Source organism: Macrobrachium rosenbergii, chromosome 50 (assembly GCF_040412425.1).
Source record: "Macrobrachium rosenbergii isolate ZJJX-2024 chromosome 50, ASM4041242v1, whole genome shotgun sequence".
Classification (NCBI taxonomy): domain Eukaryota; kingdom Metazoa; phylum Arthropoda; class Malacostraca; order Decapoda; family Palaemonidae; genus Macrobrachium; species Macrobrachium rosenbergii.
Genome location: NC_089790.1, coordinates 39,537,114 through 39,564,142, shown reverse-complemented (window position 1 = coordinate 39,564,142; position 27,029 = coordinate 39,537,114). Strand labels below are relative to the sequence as shown.

The window sequence follows — 27,029 nt, the reverse complement described above, 5'->3', positions numbered from 1 at the left end:
CGGGTTTTTTGATATGGCAGGTTGCACAGGGGAAAACTATGGTGCAGCCCAAGATAAAGTGGTGGAGGCTAAAAGACCAAGAGATGAGACAGAGTTTTAAAGAAAAGGTCCTGCACAGCATTTGATTAGCAGATGATGTGAACATCTGGTGGGTACAGAATAGCACAATGATACTGAGAACAGCAGAGGAGCTATTAGGGAAAACATCAGGCAGAGGACCACCTAATGATAAGGAGAGCTGGTGGTGGAACCAAGATACTCAAGATAAGGTAAAAAGGAAACGAGAAGCATGGATATAATATGAAAGGGGTGAATCTGTGGAAAATGAAATGGCTTGGAAAATTGCAAATAAAAAGCAAAAAGGGCAAGGGCAAAGGCAGAAGGAATAAATGAGATGTATGAGAAAGTAGAAACATCAGAGAGTCAGAAGATGATCTATAATATAGCAAAAAAGAAGAGATAGAGGAACTAAAGACCTGACGCACATCAAGCAGATCAAGGACCGAAACGGAAGAGTTTTGTCAAGGGAAGTATGTATAAGAGCAAGATGGAAGGAACATTTGAGAAGCTATTAAATGAAGAGAATCCCAGAAGAATAAGAGAAGAGGGAAACCCACAAGTAAGAGCAGTTCCAGATATCACCAGAGAAGAAGTGAAGAGAGCACTTGACAAAATGAAAAATGGAAAGGCTGTTGGACCTGACGGTACAACAGCTGAGGTGTGGAAATGCTTGGGAGGAGAAGGGGTTGATGTACTCTGGGACCTCTTTTCAGAGGTCTACCGCCAGAAAGAAATACCGGACAGCTGGAGAAATAGTATTATGGTCCCAATATATAAGGGAAATGGGGATATATAAGACTGCACAAATTACAGAGGGATAAAACTGATATCTCATACTATGAAGATATATGAACGACTTATAGAGAAAAGAATAAGGAATGAAACAACAAAAAGTGAAGAACAATTCAGGTTTATGCTGGGAAAGGGTGTAATAGATGCAAATTTTGCACTAAGGCAAGCAATGGAAAAGCATGCATAAAAACAGAGAGGGCTGCATCTAGTATTTATTGATCTGGAGAAGGCATATGATCGGTTACCTAGGCAGGAAGTGTGGAGATGTATGAGAGAGAAGGGTGTTTCAGAAAAGTATGTTAAAACAGTCCAGGATATGTACGCAGAGGTTACCACTCAGGTAAGGAGCACTGTGGGAACAACAGAATAGCTTAGTGTAAGGGTTGGTTTACATCAAGGTTCAACTCTCAGTCCCTACATCTTTGACCTTGTGATGGATGTTATTACAGCAGATGTCAGAGAAGAAGTCCTGAGGTGTGTGATGTTTGCTGATGATGCTGTTTTGGTGGACCTGACTAGAGAAGGGGTGGAGATAAAACTAGAGTTGTGGAGACAAGCACTTGAAGATCGAGGTTTAAGGATAAGTAGAGCTAAGACAGAATATCTGTGGTAACACTCTTGATGTCGTTTAGATGACATCAAGAGAGTTACCACTTTCAAGTACCTTGGATCCTGTGTGATGGATGATGGTGGCATTAACTCAGAAATAAACCACATGATACAGTGTGCTTGGATGAATTGGAGGAGGTCATCGGGAATATTGTGTGACAAGAGGATTAGTGCAAGAGTAAAAGGAAAGTTTTGTAAAAGTGTAGTTAGACCAGCGATGGTGTATGGGGCTGAGACGTGGTCAATAAAGAAGGCTCAAGAAAGGAAGCTGGAAGTGGCAAAGATGATGATGTTGAGATGGATGTTTGTGGAGTCACGAGAAGGGATAGGATCAGAAACGATTACATTAGAGGGACAGTCAAAGTGGTAGAAGTGTTAAAGAAGATTCAGCAAAGAAGATTGCAGTGGTTTGGTCATATCATGCGGAGAGAGGAGGATCATGTGGGTAGAAGGGTCGTGGACATGGAGGTGGTTGGGGGGAGGAGGAGGAGGGGAAGGCCAAGATTCAGATGGAAAGATCACGTAGCAAATGACATGCGGGAAAAAGGGTTAAGAGAATAGGATATGCAAGATAGAAGAAGATGGAGAAGGCTTACATGGGACAGCGACCCCATATAGAGATGGGTAAGGGCTGAAGACAAAGAAGAAGAAAGAAGACTGAGTTTCATACTCCTGTTTAACATATTAAGCTGGTAGATGCAATAAATTTTGACATTTCTTTTGAGGTTATACAGAAATGTACTGGAAGGGGTGAAGTTTTAAATCAAATCATTCCGTGTATTAGGTTTGGTTGGTCTAAAGGGGATTCAAGATTGTCTGAGTATGGCACTGTGAAAACTGATCTTAGTTTATATGATGATGTAGCACTGAATAGAAACAAATTGTCATACCTACTCTATTGAGGTGTAAAGTGTTGGATCACTTACACAGTGGTCATAATGGTATAAATGTCATGAAAGCAGAAGCTAGGGATTGGGTCTGGTGGCCTAAGATACATCAAGATACTGCAGAGGTTACAAAGAGTTGTCATATTTGTTATACTAATTACCAACCAAATTCAAGCTCCTGTTCTTTCTTAGCCGTCACCTGGTAAAGCATGGTCTAGATTACACATAGATTATGCTGGACCTGTCGATAATAAGTATTTTCTTTTGATTATAGATGCATTTTCTAAGTTCATGGATATCCATGTTACTTCCTTAACGACATAAAATTTTACTATTGAGTTGCTTAAGAAAACCTTTTCTAATTTTGGTATTCCAGACAAAACTGTATCAGATAATGCACCATATTTTGTTTCTGAAGAGGTTAAGCCTTTTTAAAAGAAAAATGGTGTATGTCTTATAACTCTTGCACCATTTAACCCTTCATCAAATGAATTAGCTGAGGGAGCTGTGAGGACTCTTAAAGAAGGCTTGAAGAAGTTTAAGAGTGGCTCTTTAAACACTAGGCTTTGTAGATTCTTGTACAATTACAGAAAAAAGTTCGCATTCTAGTACTGGGAAGTCACCAGCTGAACTATTGTTGGGTCATTCCTTCAAAACAACCATTGAATTAGTTAATGTCCATTCTAAGAGAAATAGAGATTCTGAAGTTTTGTAAAAAAAAAAAAATTGTTCTCTCAGGAAACTCCTAAGTATAATGTTGGAGATGCAGTGTTCACAAAACAATTTTGAAAAGGAGACCCCTGGGTTGAAGGAAAATTTTCAGAAGTTTTAGGAGTACGAAATTATCTTGTGCAAGTTCATAATTTTGGAGATGTGTTATGGAAGAGACACCACGACCAATTAATGCCTAGATTTACTAGTAACCTTGTTAATCCAACTAAGGATTCTTTCTCACATGTTGTTTCTTCCAGCAGTGTAGATGAATCTTGTAACGATAATCTAACTGCAGTCTCTGAAGGTTGTGTAGAATCTTCTGATAATGATGTACTATGTACTGTTCAAAAGAATGAGGGGGATGAACCATGTGTACCCCATACTTCAGTTTTAAGGAGATCAAGCAGAGTTGTTAAACCCCCTAATAGATTGAATTTGTGAAGATTTGTTTTTTGTTCATGATGGGTTTTTCTTGATGTTTATTGTTTAGTTTTATGTCTTATCTTGGGAGAAGGCACTGTTGTGTATTAAACTTGCATGGGATATTGCACATGTGGAAGCTCTGCTTGTCTCTGATGGACTGTGGGTGGTTGTGATTTTGGCAGAAGCCGCCCCCGACCCCAATTTTGGTAGCAACAAGGTGTAGCAAGATATATAACCATTAAAGCCAATGGTTAGCCAGCTGTATTATTAACCCTCTACCTCGGGCCACTGCATAATAGGTATGTAAGATGTATTTGAAATTATATTACTTACTGTAAAGTGTTTTTGGATGATAGAGCATACTGTACAGTATCTGAAATATTCGCTAATTATTTTCATTTTATTTTCCAGTCTGCTTTTATTGAAATGCAAAAACTTGTAATTATAGCATGGAAAATATGAAAAAACGAATGACAAAGTAGCATCATGTTTATCTATAAAACTATACTGTACAAAACAAATAAACATACATGCAAAAAAATCAATCTTTCTCTTGTCTCAGCGAGAGAGAGAGCTAAGAAAGGAAGAGAGAACAAAAACACATATGCACATTAAAAATATTTAATACACTAGAGACAGTAATTGTTTTTACCAATGTTAACGACTTCAATGCTATGAGAGAAAACAGCTATGCTTATGTATACAGGGGTAGCTTGATTAGTTGTCAAATATTCTGTAAGAGATTTATTTAATTTGTATTAAAGGTTTAATTTGTATTAAACATTTTATAGATATTTTGCTGTGTTTACATTAATATTTGAAAATTAAATCATTGTTATAAGAATTTTAGGGGTCTATATACTTAAGAGTCACAGTTGTAGGTGGGTACTGTAATCTGACTTTGGGTGTTTTGGGTTGTACTTGTAAGGAAGGTATTGAGTGACATACTGGCTGGGTGTTGTTTAATTTATTACTGGTTCCTTACTGAATGAATGTACAAAATCTTCGAAGTTGTTATTGGCTGATGCGAGCCACAATGTACTTTCTACACACAGACAAGACAAAACAGAGATTATGTTTTGGACACCTGTGCTTGTCGACAGACAAACAGATGGCGATTGTGAGAGACATAATAAATGTACAATGATAAAACATATGCAGTAGCATAATATATGTGAAATGGCGAGACGTTTGGCGTCTTCATAAACAGAAACATACATACAGTTTGATACAGAACTGTATACAGAAGATTTGGTGGAACATTATAAGTACATGATTGGAATGCTTGCATGGCAATGCAAGTAGTGGTGATTGTACATGAATCGAGACAACAATGGTTAGAGAGAAATAGACAGGAATACTGTATGGTAGAAGTTGCATTCCTTCGAGCGATCGCCGCTGACGCACGGGAGGGAGAGAGAGAGAGCGGGATGCTTTGTTGTCTTGTTTTGTCTGATGGCTGACTCACACGCACGTGTGCCCATAAGACCGCCGTGCGGTCCTTTACAATACTCCCCCCCCCCCAACCAAGGCCCCGTTAGTGGAAATCGTCTTGCTGACAATTCGAATGGGCGCGAAGGGCTTGGGCTTTGGGCGGGCAGCAGGCTGAAGGGCAATGCTGGTCAGGATGACACCGACCAACAGGAACTCGAGGACGGCAGCGGGTTGAGGGATGACGTCGGCTGATCCTTCGGTAGCCAGCTCGAGGGGGATGGCAGCAGGCTGAAGGATGATGTCGGCTGGTCCTTCGTTGGTCAGCTCGTCTGGTACGAGTTCGGGGCGGCGTCAGGCTTCCTGGAGGAGGCATCTAGGGGTCCGGTGGTGGGGTGGGTCATCTCGGAGGGTTGGACATCTACTGAAGCCTCGGTAATTTCGAGAGGTTGGGTCGAGGAGGTGGCGAAGGATTTGTTGCCGTGTGGGTCGTCATTGTGAGTCGGACGTCTACCATCGGCTCCTTCGGGTCACTCCAGGGTCACCAGTGTAAGGAAGGTATTGAGTGACATACTGGCTGGGTGTTGTCTAGTTTATTACTGATTCCTTACTGAATGAAGCTGTTATTGGCTAGTGCAAGCCGCAATGTAGTTTCTACACACAGACAAGACAAAACAGAGATTATGTTTTGGACACCTGTGCTTGTCGACAGACAAACAGATGGTGATTGTGAGACAATATAAACGTGCAATGATAAAACATATGTCAATGGAAAGACCAGGAAATTCGACATATGGACATTTGCATGAGATTCGAGACAGATTAATGAATACAATGCAGTAGCATAATATATGTGAAAAATGGCGAGACGTCTGGCGTCTTCACAAACAGAAACTTACAAACAGTTTGATACAGAAGATTCGGTGGAACATTATGAGAGAGAGCAGGATGCTTCGTTGTCTTGTGTCCGATGGCTGACTCACACGCACGTGTGCCCATAGGACCGCCATGTGGTCCCTTACATACTTTTGTTTGAAATGATATGAAATTGTTTTAGGATGATAATTTATGGTATATTTTTGTTTGAACTACAGTCGACCCTCGTTAAGCCTGACCTCATTAGCCCAGACCCCAGATAAGATGGACACCGAAGAGGGTCAGCCAATTTAAAATTCGTAATGTTTGACCACGATTTAAGATAGTTACTGTTCCTCCACTTGTCGTGTACCGTTTTCCTTTTTGTTTACCAAATGTAAATAAAAAAACTTTTCATTGATATTTTTATTCTATATATACTTTCCCGTATTTATACTGTACTGAACTGAAATGCTTTTAACTTGTAACCACTTTAACTTGCGCATGGTATGTACCGTCATTAAGAAACGACTATTGTCTGGAACGGTAGGACGTATCGTAGCCAATCACTGAGCATTAACAGTTTTACCTATCTGCTGCCCGACTGGTAGCTACAGTGCGATGCTTTGTATGATTTTTAGGAAAGAAAAGGCATGACGAAGGTAAACTTTACGAAGACAAAAGCCAAGTTACTGAACAATACTTGTGTTTACGTGGCAAATGATAATGCCAGTTCCCTATACGCAGCGTAATTCTAGCTGTGTTTACGTGGCAAATGAGACACACACACACATGGAATTGCCAGTTCGCCCTGTGCAGCGTAATTCTATCTTCGAGAGATTAAAGAGAAGAAATTTGTTTTAAAGGTATGTCAACACAGCTTCAGTAAATATCTTCTGAAGGAAAGAAAATTTATATTTTGTTGCTGAAGAATCTCTCAACCAACAATTTTGCAATCAAAGGAATTCATTCTATTCTTCATGTAACCAGTACAATACATACACTATTAAAAACAAAGTTCTGTGTTCAAAACACACACACTTATGTCATCGTCAGCTTCTCTGAGCAAAAGTTCTTTCTCAGACAGAACACAGCTAAAACCTGATTGGCTGGCTGGTTGCCATGGTGATCTACTAGCCAGTGACAGCCCTGTACTTCTGTTCTATTTACAGACATGTGGTGATGGCACGAAGTTTGAACGTTGCCATGATCATGATTATTTGACTGCTGATGGCAAAAATTACTCAATAATTTGCTTTATATAATTATTTCATGAAAACATGAATTCAACAATAATTTAACTTTAATATAGTGGTATGAAAAATCCCACAACAGTCTGTTGTGATGAAGCGTCATCACTTGCGAATCCTATTCCCGGACCGTCCTCAGATTTACGACTGCAGACTGATGACGACGTCAGTAACAATACAAAAAAACCCTCTCCAAGATCGATATGATGAAATGTATTTTATGGTCTTACTTATCGTTAAAATTCACAAGTTGGATTACAATCATTTTGATCATGTATATTTTTGCGGTTTACGGAATGTTTTTGTTGGAAACAAAATGTGTTAGTGAACTTATGGTCTTAATTGTCCCACTATTTTATTACTGATGATCTTAATCATCTCATATTTATTTAACAGTACAATAATATAGATAATAATAAACTATAATGAATAAATAACTAAAATAAAAAAATTGAAAAAAGGGAAAAAATCTTACTCTTCATTTTGGAGACTCCATTTCAATTTACTTAACAATTATGCGTTTATGTCTCGGCCTAGGCATCTACATATGCGGCTAAATTACATAATTTTTATCATATTTTATTCTTCATTTTTCATATTTTACTATGAGCTTTAATTTAAATGTTTCTACATTGGTTTATTATCCATATTTTTTATAAAAATAATGAAATACAGTACATTTATAGGTATACTGTATATATAGATATCGCCGGTTAACCCGGACTATCGGTAAGACGGACACCCTGGCCCCCCAATTAGTCCGTCTTAATGCGGCCTGACTGTATTAAATTAGGAAGTGAACTGTTAAAATAGGCAGTTATAAGCATTTTAGTTTAAGGGGTACAGGGTATTTGGCAGTTATAAGCATATTTAGAGGGGATTTTGCATTTTCGCAGTGGGTTCCTGAACCCATCCCCGCAAAAAAGTGGTGGAGCACTGTACAGCAAAAATATAAATGAGAATATTGTAAAATATAAACAAAATGGGAAGGGTTGTGTGTGTTATAGGCTTCAATGTAAGTGATACCTCAGTTGTCGTTCTCTCTCTCTCTCTCTACCATCTTTGTTCCTGATGTATTTCTTTACAAGTTACAGTGGAATACTGTATGTATCCTTTAATAAAGTATGAATTATCGGAAACAAAACCAGCTCTAGCAAGCCAAAGTCTACTTAGCCCTCTTCACCCATATGACACTGTATCACCACCCACTCCCAGCTCAACCCACCTTCCAAAATAACTCCTTCTCTGAAAGACTTCCTCTACCCGGCCTTACTGCCCCTCCTCTCCCATGGTGACCAGCCATATGACCCACATTCCCACCTTCCCTAGCCCAAAACCCTTTCTCAGCCTGTTTATGAGTGTAAGCAGTGTTACCAACATTTTCCTGAAACCACACAGCATTGCCAACCATCGGAGAGTGGTTTTTGAAATTTATATATGTATATCAAATATCTTTGGGGACCTAGTCCCTGGTCTGGTTGTGTTAGATAATGTTGAGTTCCAGATAATGGTAATCCAGATAATTGAAGGATTACTGTATTCATATCAGCAAGGAAATAACAAACCCAATTTCTTGCAAGAATGCTTATTTGACCAGTGGGTTTGAATAAACACAATACAAACACAATAAAAAAAACACAAAAAAGAAAAGGATTACCCAAGTTTAATCATCAAAAGTTTGAACGGCAAAAGTTTTGGGAAGTCTTCTGAAAGATGTCTGAACTCAATGGCAGGTGGAAGTAAAGTGGATTGCAGACTGTCAGGTTGACAGAGCTTTCCCCTGACTGTTGGTAATTAACTACCTTGTCAGTAAAGTTTGAATGGTCAACCCACCTTAAGTTCGCAAGCTTATTCTAATGTAGAGAACAAAGGTTTGTATTTGTGTAGGAAAAATTAATCATGGTATGACAGTGGCTATTTCTAAGACTGTTGATTTGAGAATCAAACCTTAAGAAAAATATTAGGAGCAAGATGGCAGGAAAGAGTGAGAAATGATGCCATATGGGAAATTATGGAAGTTTCATATGCTATTATTATTATTAAAACTGTTTAACCACACCACTGAGCTGACAATCAGCTCTCATAGGGCTGGTCCGAAGGATTTGGATGAAATGACAGGTCTAAACTAAAAGCCTAGCACTGGGTCCAAACAGGTCATTCGATATGGTAATGAATGAGTGAAAATAAAATTAAAAACTGCACAAAGGTACACGTTCTCATACTGGAACACACTCACACAATAAATACATTTATACTAATGTTTCCATATATACTCACTAAAAAGGTATATTAAAATTTAAAATATATTTATTAAAATTTTAAAATATAGTTGTTTTAAAATTCATTAGACCCCTATGGGTTTTCATATTTCTATTATTTACTTTTTATATTTTATCAATTAAATCACAGCTCCTCATGAACATTAAAATTGGTATTACTGAAAATGTAGGAGATTCTGACAAAATTTCCTCCATTGATCTATTTCCAAAATTTGATAATTGCTGCAGGTTACATTTTGGACATTCACACAATACATGCTTGGCTGTTATCAACACTTTGCAATCTGGGCATTTGGGAGGAGGGCCACATGGACTGTTCATTAAGTGTCATGTGTCAAACGAGTACGGCCTATTCGAAGACGGGTCAGAATTACTTGTGTGTGTGTCTCTCTCTGATATGATGAACTCCATTTTCCAACACTGGATTTTATGTTTTAATTTACTGTATTTTCAGGTTCTTCATTCCATATATTTTGCCATGTACTTACTACAATGATTGTTTTTATATATAGTCACTGATAGAGATGTCTACATTTGCTCTTGTCATGTGGACTGCTTCTTTAGCTGCTTTATCAGCCTCTGTATTTCCTTTAATCCCTACATGGGCAAGGATATAACATATTTCAATATTTTTTCCATTACGAAGTGAAAACTTAATTTGTTGTACAATATTATTTTTTTATTATAGCTTTGAATGGCTTCTATAGCGCTTCTGGAGTCACTATAAATTACAAAATTATTACATGAGGCTTCTTTAATTATTTTTAAGGCTGATGCTATTGCACATAACTCAGCTGTAAGTACTAAGGCATTACCTGGCAGAGAGAACTGATACGTTTTGTCTGGGGATACTGCAGCATATCCCACTCCATATTGTGACTTAGATCCGTTGGTATATATTGTGTAATGTGGACCATTTCGGATTATATGTTCTACTGTATGTTGTCTATGGTGTTCCGGGTTATATAAATAACTTTTTAATAAACATTTCAAGTGTGTACAAATTCTCATTTTATTCATTATCCAAGGAGGAGGTAATTTTAATATTAAAGGTACAGTACCTGTAATATTTAGCGACTCAAACAATCTTCTAGCTCTAATTGGAAAAGGAGGTGATGATTGTTTATAAATACATCTCTTAATCAAAATAATTTTTTGGTTGGAGAATCATTTGTCTGAATTCTCAAAGCACTCTTCATGGTTACTAGCTCTCTATGGAGAGAGAGAGGTAGTTCACCACATTCAACTTGTAAAGAAGGCGTGGTGATGATCGAAAAGCTCCTGAACATATTCTAAGGCCTTCATTATGAACTGGGTCTAACGTTTTCAGCATTGTGTCTAATGCTGAGCCATATATTTCACTTCCATAATCAATGATAGAAAGCGCTGTTGCTTTATACAGTACAGTAAGGGTCTGTCTATCGGCTCCCCAAGTAGTATTCAATAGGTTTTTTTAATTAGGTTTAATGTTCTATTACATTCTGATTTCATGTATGTTATGTGGGCTTTCCAGTTCAAGTGAGTATCAGATTTAATACTAATCCCAAAAATTTTGCTGTTTGGCCAATTGGTATGGAATAATTTCTGATTTTTAAACCTAATTCTTCACCTTTTTTCCACTTTATTTTTATGACTCATTACTACTTGAGTCTTTTGTATAGAAAATTTAAAGCCTATAGATGAAGCCCAGTCATCTATTTTTATTATAGTTTCATTAATGATTTGCTCTGCATGTTTTATGCAAGATGCCGAATAATATATGGAAAAATCATCCATATATACTGTACTTTCAATTCCGATAGGTAGATTATTACTAATATCATTTACTGCTAAAGTAAACAGTATGCCACTAAGGACGCTTCTTTGTAGAACACCATTTTCAAGTGAAAATGCACTTGACAATGCATCATCAATTCTCACTTGAAAAATGCGACTTGTCAAAAAGTTTTGGATAAACCTGGGTAAATGTCCACGGATGCTGTTTTTATGTAATGTTTTTAATACTGCATAACTCCATGTAGTATCATATGCCTTTTCAATGTCTTCATATATGGTCTTCCAAGTAAGATAGAGAATCCAGTAGATCTGTTACATTGTGACCTAAATTGAGTGGGAGTCAAAACTTTATTTTCTCGCATGTGCCATGTTAGTCGATCATTTACCATTTTCTCTAGGAATAATTATAGCTTTACACCATTCATCAGGAGATGAATCTTGAAGCCGTGAGTGGTTATAAAACTCTAATAAGTATGTCTTTGCCAAAGGTGCTAAATGGCAGATCATTTCAAAACAAATTGTCACCTCCAGAGGCAGATTTATTGCTGTTCAACAGAGCAAATTCCAACTCTTCCACATTAAATTTTGTATTATTATGATAAATATATCTTCTATTGTTTCAAAATTTATTGTTATTAATTCTGCACTAATTTTCTTTGTGCATAAATGCTCATCTAAATTTTGTCACTACTTATACTTACTTTTGCTAAATTTTCTCCTATTACATTACTTATTTCTTTAGGATCAAGTATTCTTTTCCCATCTTTTATTATGGTATGTCTAGGTGGTTTAACATGGGTACCATTTATTTTCCTGAATATTTCCCATATATTTTGTATGGAGTATTATTACAGAGATCTGATACATATTTCCTCTATGAAATGATTCCTCCTTGAATGACTTCTCTTTTAAATTTTGGAGGATACTTTGTTATATAGAGGTTTTAATGTATCAATTTCTAATAATAACAATATAGTAATTTTTTGTAAAGTTCCTTCTAATATCGGTAATGTTTTGTTTATTTTATTGAACTTTCTACTCATATTATCTAATTGTCTTCCAATTTGGTGTTTTATTTTTTATTAATTCTGTTAGTTTTTCAGACCACCATGGGATTTTGTGTTTTGTTGGATGAGATTTTGATTTTGGTATTGCTTTATTAGCAGCATTTTTAATGAAATCAACAAGAAATTTTAGTTTCATTATGGTCTTTTAAATATTCAAATGGTGGGATATTCCTAGTGTGGAATTCATATTGCTCCCAATCTACTTTTAAATGTTATATTGAGGGACCCCAAGTTCAACTCTCCAGCCGGCTAATGAAGAGTTAGAGGAATTTATTTCTGGTGATAGAAATTCATTTCTCACTATAATGTGGTTCGGATTCCACAATAAGCTGTAGGTCCCGTTGCTAAGTAACCAATTGGTTCTTAGCCACGTTAAATAAGTCCAATCCTTCGGGCCAGCCCTAGGAGAGCTGTTAATCAGCTCAGTGGTCTAGTAAAACCAAGATATACTTATACTGAGGGACACTGATTGACTGATTATGAAATTTAGGTCTTGAAGACCAAGCGCCGGAACCCATCAGGATTATTCAGCGCCAAAAAGAAGGTGAAATATATAAGTTAATGATATGATTGATAATGAATAGGTGAATGATGACATACTAGTAAAATTCAGCATTAAAATATGAACGTAAAAAACGAAGAATGATATTGGATAGAACCAACAAAAAATAAATATATATTAAACCTTTATATTCAAAATATATACTTAGTATATAAAATAAATATGACTAAAATCTTATAAAATATACTAAGATCATATCTCATTAAAAAAAAAACAGATTTTTTCAGATAACCCATAAGGTTATCTACCTCAACGTGATCATTTAAAATTTCTAAAATAGTCTTCCCAGTTAGTAAGTACTTTGCCCTAAGGCGATTAAATTTAGGTCAGTGCACCAGCAAGCGCTCAACGGATACCTGACCACCACAGTGAGCACAAACTGGGGCATTGGTTCCCTCTAAAATATAGCTATGAGTGAAGCCGTGTTAAGATGATCTCAAATCTCAAATCTTCTGTTACGATTAAAACCCAAACTCCAAAAATCGATACCTTTTCCAGTGTTTCTGTACTTCCTATTTGTGGATAAAATGGGGGAAGTCCATCTCTGCTGCCATTTTGTACGAACGTATCATCTGATAACTGGACGCATATCCAAATGTGGCACCTTATTAGTTAAAAATCACATCTTGCAGCATCCTTTGCTTTACCATCAGCCACTTCATTTCCTTCTAGACCAGTGTGCCCAGGGATCCAACAAAACTTTACTGATTTGTGGCGAACAGAAAGATAAAAAAGCCATTCCTGAGCCTTTTGAATTATGGGATGGGTAGGGTTAAACTTTTTTAGGGCTTCTAAAACACTCTTTGAGTCACTATATATTACTGTGGATTTAAAATTTTTTATCAGATTCAACATTTAAAGCATCAACTATGGCTGTTGCTTCAGCAGTGAAAATGGATGAGGGTCTGATAACTTTTTTATACATGATTCCCCCTCACGCACCACTGCACATCCTACTCCATCTTCCGATTTTGATCCGTCAGTACAGATTTCCCTGCCATTTATATGCCTCTCATCAAGCTCCAAAAACTTGTTTCTGACTTCTTCTTCCAAACGATCTTTCTTCTTTGTCTCTTCAATGCAGACATCTATTGCTGGAATAAACCATGGAGGGATAGCAGGATGTTTAACTTGTAGGATCGTCTGCATTTTTATGCTTTCATCCTCCAGTTCACCCAGCTGTCTGATTTGAAATGGTATTGAAGATCTAGATCCAAAAAGCCCCAGTCACACCGTTTTAAGATCTCAAAAGGATTCTCCTTTGAGCTTTTCAGTCGCATGGAGTATCTCAGACCTAGCTCATGCCTCCATAAGTCTAGTGGTAACTGATGGGAGTCTACACAAAGCTACAGTGCAGATCCTTAGCCCCATATTATGCACAGTATCCAATTCCTTAAGTTTAGTCTTTGAAGCAGATGAGTATACTTGGCAGCCATAATCTAACTTAGATAAACATACTGCATTATAAAGCCTTAACAACGATCTCTTATCAGCACCCCAATTAAAATTAGATACTACTTTTAAAATATTTAGTGATCTTTTCACTTTCACTTTTAACTGATTATTCCAAGTGAGCTTTTCATCAATACCATTCCTAAAAATTTTACTTCCGTAGAGTAAGGTAAACTAATTCCATTTAAGGTAAGAGTTGGAATGGTTTCCTTAATTCGGCGTCTGCAAAACCGTACAGCGACAGTTTTAGATTCGGAAAATCGAAACCCTTGCTCATTAGCCCACTTGCTTACCTTATCGATGGCTCTTTGCATGAACCTGCTAGTAGATGCTGCATCATATCCTGTGCAGTACAGAGCCAAATCATCTACAAATAAAGACCCTTTTACTGGTGACGATGTCCTTTCTAATACTTCATTAATGGCAATAGCAAAGAGAATGACACCAAGGACACTACCCTGAGGAACTCCCTCTTCCTGTAAGAAAGGTCGTGATACATGATTCCCAACTCTTACCTTTATATATCTTTCTAATAAAAACGAATTTATAAATCTGATCATTTTTCCTTTAATGCCCATCTTATACAACTTTTTTTTATAATACCATACTGCCATGTGGTGTCATATGACTTTTCCAAATCAAAGAAAACTCCTATTGTTTGGCACTGTTTAGCAAAACCTTGTTGTATTTGGTTTGAGAGCCTGAGCAAGGGATCTAGAGTAGATCTACTTTTACGAAAGCCAAACTGGAATGGAGAAAGCAATTTATTTGTTTCACGTGACATACAAGTCTGGTGTTAATCATCTTTTCTATCAGCTTACAAACACAACTGGTGAGAGCTATTGGTCGGTAGCTGCTAGGTAAAACAGGATCCTTGTTTGGTTTTTCATAGGGAGGATTAATGATAATTTCCAGCTCTTAGGAATAATACCAGTTTCCCAGATTTCATTTATTATATCTAAAAGAAATTTCTTTGACTTTTCTTGGAGATGTTTCAGCATTTAATAAAGTATTTTATCTTCACCAGGGGCTGATGGTTCGGTATTCTGCAAGACATTTTTGAGTTCCTGCAGGGTAAATTTTGCATCATATGGTTCAAAATTGTTTTCACTTAAATCAAGAGAAATCTGGCCATTTCTAATGTCTTGGAATTCTAGAGAATAGTTCTCACTACTCGATATTCTCGAGAAATGTTCTCCTAATTTTTCTGTGACCTCCTCTGGTTGGGTGATTAGGTCACCATTTATCTTAAGGGTAGGCAGAGGTTCAGGGACAAACTTGCCATTTAGTTTTTAAATTTTCTTCCAAACCATTTTGGATGGTGTTTTTGAACTAATGTCATTAATGTAGTACATCCATGACTCTCTTTTTGCTTTTTTGAAATATTTATTTTGTTTGTCTACAGCACGTTGGTAAATAACTTTGGCTTGGGCAGTTCCACTCCTCTTATACTTTTTGTAGCATTTTCTAGTGATCTTTCTCATACTGCTGCAGGTTTTGTTCCACAAAGGAACTGCTAGTCTAGAGGGCTTTCCTTTTGTTGCTGGAATAGAGGCAATTGCACTGATGATGGTGGTGTCATTGAAGTAATTATATGCCTCTGAGATGGATGGAAATGATTTTATATTCTTGTCCATGAGAACAGACTCATTAAATTTCTTCCAGTCTGCTTCATCTACCTTCCATTTGAGAGGTGACTCAGAGGGCTGATTCTTAACTGTTTTTTTATGAATTGGGAAGTGGTCACTCCCATTTGGATAGTCATTTACTGACCATTCATAATCAATATGAACATTAGGTGAGCAAAAGCTCAGATCGATAGCCGAATAAGTACTGGAGTAGATGTTATGGCAAGTCATGGCTCCATTATTGAGTAGAGTGATATTAAGATCATCCATAATATCCTCCGACATCCTACCCTTGGCATCTGTCGTGTTCCCATCCCATATGGGGTTGTGAGCATTAAAATCACCAAGGAGGAGGAAAGAAGTAGGAAGCTGATTGATCAGTAAATGAATATCATGATTAGTGAAATCCAAATCAGGAGGAAGATAGATGGAGCAAACTGTAATTTGCTTGTCTAAAATGAAAGTTGCTGCTACCGCTTGAAGATGAGTATTAATTGATAGCAAGGAGTGCTGCAACGACTTATGCACAATAATTGCTGCACCTCCCTTAGCTCTATCTCCGATTGGTGGTGGAGAATTATATATGTTGTAATTTAACCCAGGATTATATTGTGTGCTTCCAAACTTAGTTTCCTGGAGACACACAATACCTGGACTATGGTCATGGGGCAGTACCTTCAGCTCTTCACTTTGAGCCCTAAGACCTCTACAATTCCATTGTAGTATTGACGTGAAAACTATTTTTCGGGCTTGGTGGAAGGCCCTTTGAATGGAGCCTTCTCATTTACTCTCTTTTGTTTATGAGTATTATCAGGAGATGATTTGGAAAGGACTGGTCTTGACAGGTTTGGTTATTATCTTGATTTACTGCTGTCATTTTGTTTCCCTTTCTTGTCAGTTTGTTTAAATTCAGGCTGGGGTTCTTGCATCGAACTTAGTACTTCGTATCTATTACTAAGTGATGCATGTTTAATTGGAGGAGTGGATGAGAGGGAACGTCTCCTCTTTTGGTGCTTTTGCTCCTCAGTCTCCATTAAATCAGGCAGAGACTCTGCCAGAGACATTTCCAAGGTGGTTTGATTAAGTGCCATCTTATCCTCCTTGGAGGCTTGTGCTCTAGCCTCAACAGGCCGAACATCTGCCCTAGATGGCTGGGCCACTACCACAGGGGTTTCTGTACCTGCTACATTAGAGGGTGCTGCCACTGCACCCTTAGCGGTAGATAGGGGTTGTGGCTTAAGAACTTCAGCATAGCTCCTAGGTTGTTGACCTAATTGTCTTTTTGCAAAACCGATACTTATATGCTCTGCATTGGCATTATTTAGTGCAGACAGTTCATATTTGTAAATTTCACAATTTTTGTTATTGGATTCATGTTCCAGTTGCCAATTAACACATTTTGCTTTTCTATTACATTCATCATCATGATGGACACCAGAGCAGGTTATACAAATTTCATCATCTTTGCAGTTTTTTGATGGGTGGCCAAACTTAAAGCAATGATAGCACTGCATTGGTCTTTGCTGGAAAGGATGTACTCGTACCCTTTCATTTTCAAATATGACATGAGAAGGTACTTCAGAATCTACAAAGGTTAAAATGATCATGTTGGCAATAGCTGTCTTTTTCACTCTCCAAATTGAAGTGGGACTCATTTCTAGAATTTCTTCTTCTGTCATGTCATAAAGGTCTTCATCAAATAGTACTCCTCTCCCATAACTAAAGCTTAAGTGGGGCTTGATCTTCGTGATCATTTCATCATTTTTTATGTCCAACAAGGTCAGAATATATGCTTGGGTTGTGGATTTGGCATGAATAAGAACGGTGTTCTTCCCAAAACGAGAACTATCACCGCTCTTTATTCCTCCCACCTTTTTCTGAAGAAACCTGCAAAATTTATAGTGGTTATAATTTTCCTCCTTGGCTGAAGCTACCACCCACATAGGAGGTTTAGGAATCCTTACTTCTGCATTCTGCGTTCTCTCTGGTTTATCCTGAGCCCATTTAGACGGCACATAAACGTCCATGTCTTTGGGAACTTTGTTAAGGCTCCTCGTACTGTAGCTTGACCTATTTGTATGGCACCTATACTACTAGCCTTTGGGGCCTCATCATGGCTACTAAAGGTAACCCACGCTTCCCATTTAGATTCAATATCAATAAAGTTCATCCTGATTTCAACAACAGTTCCAAATGACTTCAGAGTTGTCGAGTTCATTTCATAACCACAACAGACTGATAAGTCTTCGATATGGAGCTTTCTCAAATTTTTCACACCACCTGGCTGTGCTGAGGATTTAATTTTGGATGAAGATTTCCTAGAGAAGTCCGTGTCCTTGCTTGAACTCGTCATCAACGAAGCATGGCTAGGGTGTCCAGGGAAGGGGAAGTCAGGAGGGGGATCAGGATATTTGTTATTACTGCTTTTTGTCAATTTATTTTTCGAGAAGTCATCAACATTTGGAGAAATTTCAAACTCCAAGGTGGGTGCAGAGGTCATCATCTGTGCCAGAACAGCACCATCAGAGGGTCCAAGGGTACTCGAAGCCTTATAAATGCTAGACATAAAGATTTGAGAGGGGCAAAAAAAAAAAAAAAAATTATAATAAACCTGAAAACCTTAAAAAGATATCATCAGCCTTTCATGGGGATTATTCTTCCACCAATGGCACAAGTGAAAACTGACTCCCCAAATGTCCACGTCCTACCCTACCCCACAGGGGATGGCACAACACGATTATAGTGGCCCAAGTGTAAACCAAACCTGCTTGCTAAGACCGAAGGTATTACGAGAATACCATCATCCCCACCCTAATCATGTTATGGGCAAACTGGATAGAATGGTGAGAGTCCTATCACCAGGACCGGAAACCCCTGGAATCCGGGGTCCAGCCCTAAAGAATAGTTCCGCACGATATCTCTCAGGTCCGAACATTATCGGACAGCTGATGGTCCTACCACAGTTCCCACTATTTAGCTTCGGATATAAACCCAATCCCAGTTATGATATCTTTTCCTGTTTATCAGGTCCAATAAACTTTAGCAAAAGCGGAAAATTCCACAAAAATTAATTCAAAGAAATATATAATGGTCTATGGGACTCTTGGACTCAAACCCGGGAACAGATTCCTGGGGTTCAAGAACCCCCTCACCACGTCAAGGTGGTCCCAAATCGAGGGGGATATTGAGGGGACATGCTTGGTAGGATTATTCTGTAATAATGAAATTAATATTGGGATACGATCACTTGCATGAAAGTCGTCAACTGTATTCCAATCCAATCTGGCTACTACTATGTTGTACGTAGAGTTAAGTCGATTGAGGAAAATGTTCCGTGTGTTTTAGAAAAATATGTGCTGATTTCATTACAGCACATGTCATAGTCCTGCTCTATTTGAGTCTGTACAATTACAGTCCCACATCGGGTTGTGAGCATTAAAATCAACTACTATTAATGTAGGTTCCTTGGCATTATTAAGTAATTCTTCAAGTTTGTCAGTGTCGTAATTTTTATTAGGTTGGTTGTATAAATTATAAATTATATAATTATCGTTTTTTGTTCAAATTTTAATACCTGATATTTGTAAGTCAGTGATGTTTACAGGTATATTGTCATAAACTACTTTGTTATGTACATACTTATATGGCTGTAACTAAATTTCCTACTTCCTCTCGTGATGTTGGTGCTACGGTATATTTACATATTGATGACAAAGTTTTGCTGACATGTTGCAAAAACAATATCATTGGTTCATATTCTTTTAATCACCGTTTTAATTCTCCTAGGTGTAATCTGATCTGTAGACCATTTACGTTCCATTGTATAATATGGCTTTTGAAAATATTTTGTTATAACGGTCAAGTTTTACTCTCTTTTTTTGTATTATCAACTTGGATTTCTTCTTATAATTTACTTACGATATTTATTTGTTTATCTTTATAATATATTAAGTGCTCAATGAACATACAACCTTTTTCATGGGTGCTTAAATCAGTGGTTTCTTTTTTTCTATATTTCATAAAATTTCTTATAATGTTTGTTAAACTATCTGTTGTTTTGTTTTTGTTATTACTGCACAATGCAATGAAACAATCACTATATCCACGTGTGTTATCATGCGTATTTTTCTTTATATGTTCTTGTACCAATTATTGATGATGGAGTAATCTCTTCTCCCTTGACATAGCCATTGTTATCTATGGTGCGGTTCTCTTCCACTTCAGTGTTTTGGATATCTATGTCCATAGGTTTTACTATTATTTTAGGAGACAATGGTATATTCTTAACTTGTTTTTGTTTTTGTTCTTTCTTCATATTTTTTGTCTTTGGTTTGACCGATGTTTCTCTAATAACTGTTGGTCTCTTTGTTTTGGGTGGTGTTCTTTCCAAAGGCCTTTTTTTAATCTTTAATTTCCAGTCTATCATGAACCTCCTCTGTTACTTCCCTAGTAGCATCCTCCTGTGTTCCTATTTACATTAATATTTCAAATGAATTGGATAAAATGTTATCCATATCATTTGTACCTGTTTCTTTATTCCTTACCATTTTAGTTTTTTCCCTTGAGCATTAATTTCTTCTTGCGATTTAATTTTCTGTACTCCGTTACTTCTATCTCTATGCATTTTTGTTTCATTATTGGTTCCTGTTATTGAAGAATACGTATGTTTCTTAGATGGATTTTGACTTCCTCTCACTTTTAATTCCAACTTTGCCTCTTTTATAGACATCCCTGTTCTTTCTTGTAATATTTTCAATTCTGTATTGTATACAGTATAGAGTACATACATTCTTTGGACCTTGCATGATGATCATGTCCACAGCTTACACATTTTGGCTCACTACATTTCCACTGTGTGACATGTTCGTCAAAACCACAATAAGCACATATTAGGTTTATTTCGACAGCTTTTCTTTGTGTCCATATTTACTACAATTTTGACACTGTAGTGGCTTTCGACCATAAGGTCTCAGTTCTCTATTTTGGCCGGAAATTTTTATTTTTTGAGGTAGATCTTGACCCTCAAATTTTATTATTTGCAATTCTTAATGCTTTATTATTCTGTTAATTGGTATTATATATACCACACAATCTTGGACTTCGGTATATCTCATTTTAAGAGAGTCCAACAGCATATTCCTATCAATCGGTTTGTCATTATTTTCAGGAAGTACAATAGTACCCTGAATGCTGTTCATAGTGTCATACTTCTTTACTTCTACATTCACATTGTCGATACTTTTTATGGACTGAGTCTTCAGACTGTTTTTTTGTTGTGGCTTCTATAAGCCACGTCTTTATTTTTATTTGTCTGAACGACATTTCTGTCGTTGAGTGTCTTTTTAATAATAAGTTTTCCAGCTTTAGGGCTGAAATTTGCTGTTCTGTTTCCATGGTTAGAAACCTTGACCAACTTCCATTCAAGAAGAGGGAGTCAAGATGAGTCAAGGTTGGGTCACCACGATAATTACTTCTTTTGGATTTGTTTTGTAATGGAGCATAAGGTTCCAGTGTGATTACATTAGCATTCTTTTTTTCATTTTTCTAAAGAAAGGTTGTCAGAGGAGGTTCCAGTGGTTGTCAACTGTGCCGAGTCGCTACCATCAAAGGGCCCAGGGGTACTCGAATCTTTATTGTCACTTATCATAAAGATTTGAGGGAGAAAAAAAATTAACCTGAAAACCTTAAAAAGATATCATCAGCTTTTCATGGAGTTTTATTCTTCCACCAATGGCACAAGTGAGAACCAACTCCCAAATGTCCACGTCCCTACCCTACCCTATAGGGGATGGCACAACATGATTAGAGTGGCCCAAGTGTAAGCCAGACCCGCTTGCTAGGACCAAAGGTATTACGAGAATACTATCATCCCTACCCTAATCACATTATGGGCAAACTGGCTAGAATGCCTGAGAGTCCTATCCCCAGAACCAGACCCCTGGAATCTGTGGTCCAGCCCTAAAGAACAGTTCCGCCTTTGAGCTATCAATCTGATAACTCTCACATCTGAAGATTATTGGGCAGTTGACGGTCCTACCACAGTTCTCAATATTTAGCTTCAGATATAAACCAAATCCCAGCTATGATCTCTTTTCCTATTTAACAGGTCCAATAAATTTTAGCAAAAGTGGAAAATTCCACAAAAATTAATCCAAACAAATATATAATCATATATGAGACTCTTGGACTCAAACCCGGGAACAAATTCCTGGGGTTCAAGAGCCCCGTCACCACGTCAAGGTGGTCCCACATCGAGGGGGAGTTCCATATGCTGATGAGATAATGATAAGGGGAGATGGACATGTCATTGCACCAACCTTAGGAGACTTGTACATGACAAGTGTCAGCGGTCTCTTCTGGTCACCAAATGAGTTGGAAGACCCAAACCTAATATGAGATGGGAGGCTAGAGGTGAGTGCAAATCCTTGAAAGTAAAATTACAGAAGAGATTTGAGTGAGGGAAATTTAGAGGCCCTATTCGTCATGGGGATTACTGAATAAAATGTTATTGGGACTATGGAAAGTACAATTCGAATGATACACGATATACGTATATGATAAAATAATTTTTAGGGGACGAAATTTTAAGGGTTGCATGTTGCAAGAGACTGAATGATACACAAGCATATACGGCTAAATTGTGTGTGTAAAACACCCTGTGTTTACATCTGTAGTACATGACATTTCTCAATGACAACATTTGTTTGCTTTGTTACAGTACAATAGTGTACATATCCTTTAATAAAATGTAAAAAAATCAAGCATAAAAACACAAAACAAAACAAGCATGCCAGCGAATGAGAATGCGTGTGTGCGTACGTATGTACCCTACACACGATTGCATTTATTAAGTGGGTTGTAAAAATAAAAAATTAGAAAATACAGTAAAAATAGAAATGAGAATAATATAAAATATAACTAAAAAGGGAAGGGGTATGTGTGTTAAAAGCCTCAATGTAAGTGATACCTCAGTTGTTGTTCTCTCTCTCTCTCTCTCTCTCTCTCTCTCTCTCTCTCTCTCTCTCTCTCTCTCTCTCTCTCTAAATATATACCATCTTTCTGCCTGATGTATTTCTTTACAAGTTAAAGTATAATACTGTACATATCCTTTAATAAAATGTGAATTATCATAAACAAAAACAGGAAACAAAAGCAGCAATAGCAAGCCAGAGTCTACCTAGCCCTCTTCACCCATCTGACACTGCATCCCCACCCACTCCCAGCTCAACCCACCTTTTCTGAATGAGTTCCTCTTCCCAGCCTTACTGACCCACCTCCCCACCTTGGAAACTACTCCAGATATCTCCCACAACCCAAAACCCTTTCTCAGTTCGTTTATGAGTGTAAGCAGTGTTACCAACATTTTTCTGAGGCCACACAATTTACTAGCCATCGGAGAGTGGTTTTTCAAATTCTTTGAAATTTATATTTATCAAATATCTTTGGGGCCTTGGTTCCTGGTCTGGTTGTGTCAGATAATGTTGAGTTCCAGATAATGGTAATCCAGATAACTGAAGGATTACTGTATTCATATCAGCAAGGAAATAACAAACCGAATTCCTTGCAAGAAGGCTTATTTAACCAATGGGTTTGAATGACACAATACAAACACAATCAAAAACCCCCACAAAAGAAAAAGACTGCCCAAATTTTCATCATCAAAAGTTTGATGATTTCTAAGACTGTTGATCTGAGAATTAAACCTTAGGAAAAACATTAGGAGCAAGATGGCAGGAAAGAGAGAGAAATGATACCATACAGGAAATTATGAAAGTTCCATATATTGATGATATAATGATAAGGGGAGATGGACATGTCCTTTGCACCAACCTTAGGAGAATATTACATGACAAGTGTCAGATGGTCTCCTCTGGTCACAAATGAGTTGGCAGACCCATGCCTAATATGAGATGGGAGGCTAGAGATGAATGCAAATCTATGGAAGTGAAGTTACAGAAGAGATCTGAGTGACGGAAATTTAGAGGCCTTATTTGTCTGGGTGTTGGAGACAATGTTGATGGTAATGAATATAAAACAGTATTGTAATAACAAGAACTTATCAGTGTCTCATAATGCTTTCCTGTTCCCAGAGTAAAAAGTCCTTGAACATATACAAAATTTAGGTAGAACAACATACACTCTGTCACAGCCATAAGTAACATAATGTACTTACCAAATTTCGAAAGTATCCTACACCATGTGCTCTGGTGTTCAAATGCTGCCAATCCAGATATTCATCAACTTTGCATCTTATATCTAAGTTCTTTGGATACCACAAGTCAGAAGAATCATATTTGCTGGCGATAAACCTCAATGCTGCACAACTGTTGGAAATCATACACTACATCAGGAATGGATATATCATTATTCAAAACACACCTCAACACTTTATAACAGGCAAATAAAAATTTAAAAACTGTTCTTATCAGAAGCACTCTAATAAACATTCAAAACAAATGTGTGTGAGCTTTTCTACGGGAGAGACAGAGCTATAAGCTCATTCACTGTAACACAATGTCCTGACCTCAGATGACTCTAATCTTCTAAGCTGAGCAGGACTCCATGTAAAAGAATACTGCAGACAATGAAATAACATTGTGTTTATTTACAGTACAATGGCACAAAAAGACACATATCCTTCCCTTGAGGGCTAGGGTCAAGGACCACGTAAAACCATTGGCATCTACAATCACTGAAAGAAGGCACAAAGGCTTGCCATAAAAATTGAGGAGTCATTCTTGCAGAAAGTCTCTTTCAGGTAATTGGTTCATCACAGACAACTAATTTCAACATAACCCATGTTGTGCATCCATTCAAATTCCAACTGATAAAAAAGGTTGGGTACTACTGACAAATTCTCGGCATCATATAACAAGACATTTTATATTGAAGTTGAGTTGTCAGACACTGAGGAAGAATAGAACAGAATATAAAATTAGGCCCAAGGGCCAAGTGCTGGAACCTATGAGGTCATTCAGCACCGAAACGGAAATTGATAGTAAAAAGATTTGAAAGGTGTAACGAGAAAAAACCTCACAGTTGCACTATGAATCAATTGTTAGGAGAGGGTGGAAAATAAGACGGAAGAAAGAGAATACGAACGGAGATACAGTAAGAGGATGAAAGGGGTTGCAGCCAGGGGCCAAAGGGACGCTGCAAAGAACCTTAAGTAATGCCTACATGCATGAGGTGCACTGACAGCACTAGCCCCCTACAGAGGACACTGAGGAAGAGATACAGGACTTGTTGCAACCAAAACTCCTTTTCATCAGTTATTTTACAATCTTGAACCATTTCAGCAGGATTACTTTCAATATGATTTCTACCCTCTTTTTTTCTTGTCTGAATTTTCTTAGATTCCCTGAAAAGGTTATAACATAACTGTTAGAACCAAAGTTCCTTGTCCAATTATCTCCTTACATTCAGTTGAGGCTGTTAGCAGAAGGTCCGTGAATATTGCAGGGGAGTGATAGAGCCAGCCAAGAACAATCCACTTATTGTTGGTGAGTTTTGAACAATCCACTTCTTGTTGGTGAGTGTTAGCCCTCCAATCCCATGTAGTTCATCAAGAGAAGTTCCAGGACATCAGTACCCACAACCATAAAGACTCAAGACTGGGATCATCAGCACTTCTCAATAGATTAAGATCTGCCCATAAAGGGGTCTGTTCGAAGGTGAGATCACATTCTATGAATAATCATTATTTACAGTCCAAAGCATGAAAAACAGAACATTTCTTTAAGTAATTTGTATTTTTCCTAACATATAAACATGAAGTTCTTTACATAGGGATTTACCTTCGAGTGTGAGCTGGAAACAGCCATTCAAACTTACCAAAAAGGTAGTTAAATACCTAAAGGTAGGGGAAACCCCACCCACCTGTTCATCTGCACTCCACTTTGCCTTCTGGCCCATGTGACAGATTAGAGGGGTGGCTAAGGTGGGCCACTCATGTAAAGAAGTTCTGTTTTGTATGTTGTGAAAAATACAAATTACTTTTAAAGTTTGCTATTTGTTCCTACACAAAAAAAGTATACCTTAGTTTTACCAGACCACTGAGCTGATTAACAACTCTCCTAGGGCTGGCCCTATGGATTAGACTTATTTTACGTGGCAAAGAACCAATTGGTTACTTAGCAACGGGACCTACAGCTTATTGTGGAATCCGAACCACATTATAGCGAGAAATGAATTTCTGTCACCAGAAATAAATTCCTCTAACTCTTCATCAGCCGGACGGTGGAATTGAACTCTCCGGCCCATCGAGTGACAGTCTGAAGCTCAACCGACTCAGCCAACGAAGGGCTTTGTTCCTACACAATACACACCTTTTTCTTTACACAGAAATCTTACCCAATGGTGGGAGGAAATCTGGGTAAGCTTTGCCCAAACTGGAAATGTCATCCTCCTGATCTGCTTGGGAGCAAATGAATAATGACCTCTCACCTCTAGCATGCTGCCCATATGGGATGTTGCAGCTGCTAGACTTCTGGACCATTAAATAAGAGTATTGAATTCAATTACTTGATATGGTTGTGAAAACCTCAAGAACAAAATGTCAGAGACAATAAAACAGGCATATATCAATCAATGGACTATTCTACAATCTATCCTCCTCTCACCCTTGCCAAGAGAGAAGGGGAACTTGCATCCCTTCATCTTCAACAAAAAGATTGGTGCCATGTCAAATAGCTAACCTATACAGTATTCTAGTCCATCTAGCTTGTACATGGATTGACACTCTGACTCTGACTCTCCAGCACCCAAACAGGACACAGTAGTGTCTTGTGTGGATCACAACTGAGTAGGGTTCTAACTGCCATGGCTGGCAGTTTTCAGTTTTGTTACAAAACTCAGGATAATTTCAAATAATAAAGCATTCTCCCAAGAGTCAAACATCACAAGAACCCTATTAACTTGTCAGTTCATATGTCATATACGGGCTAACAAAACCAGTTTCAGAGTCAGAACTGTCTGATGACTCTGGTAGAGACTCGTATAAACTAGGAGTCAAATTCCTAAAGACAGGAATCATGCCCTTCCAGGGGGTCTGAGTTCCCTGGAAGGGTAAAATTGATAAAACTTCTCAGGAACATATAAAATCTCCCTTGTAAAGCATCAAAGCATGGCCCAAGGTTGATCTATACCTTCAACAGCTGGGACTGGAAGAAGCTTCTTGTAGTGAAGGTAGGTGAGAAAACACCACAATTTGCTAAAGAGGAGCTTTGACCCAAGAGATACCCT

The 27,029-nt window shown here is 37.6% G+C and overlaps 1 protein-coding gene across 2 annotated transcripts in view; it reads right to left on the bottom strand.

Moving 5' to 3' along the window:
- The window catches only part of LOC136832844 (glutathione S-transferase theta-1-like), a 201,444-nt gene that overhangs the window by 63,236 nt on the left and 111,179 nt on the right, over positions 1 to 27,029 (bottom strand). For both annotated transcript variants that reach the window (XM_067094502.1, XM_067094503.1), the window contains exon 4: positions 23,959 to 24,109. In XM_067094502.1, the coding sequence (XP_066950603.1) occupies positions 23,959 to 24,109 (151 nt within the window). The remainder of the gene's footprint in view (positions 1 to 23,958; positions 24,110 to 27,029) is intronic.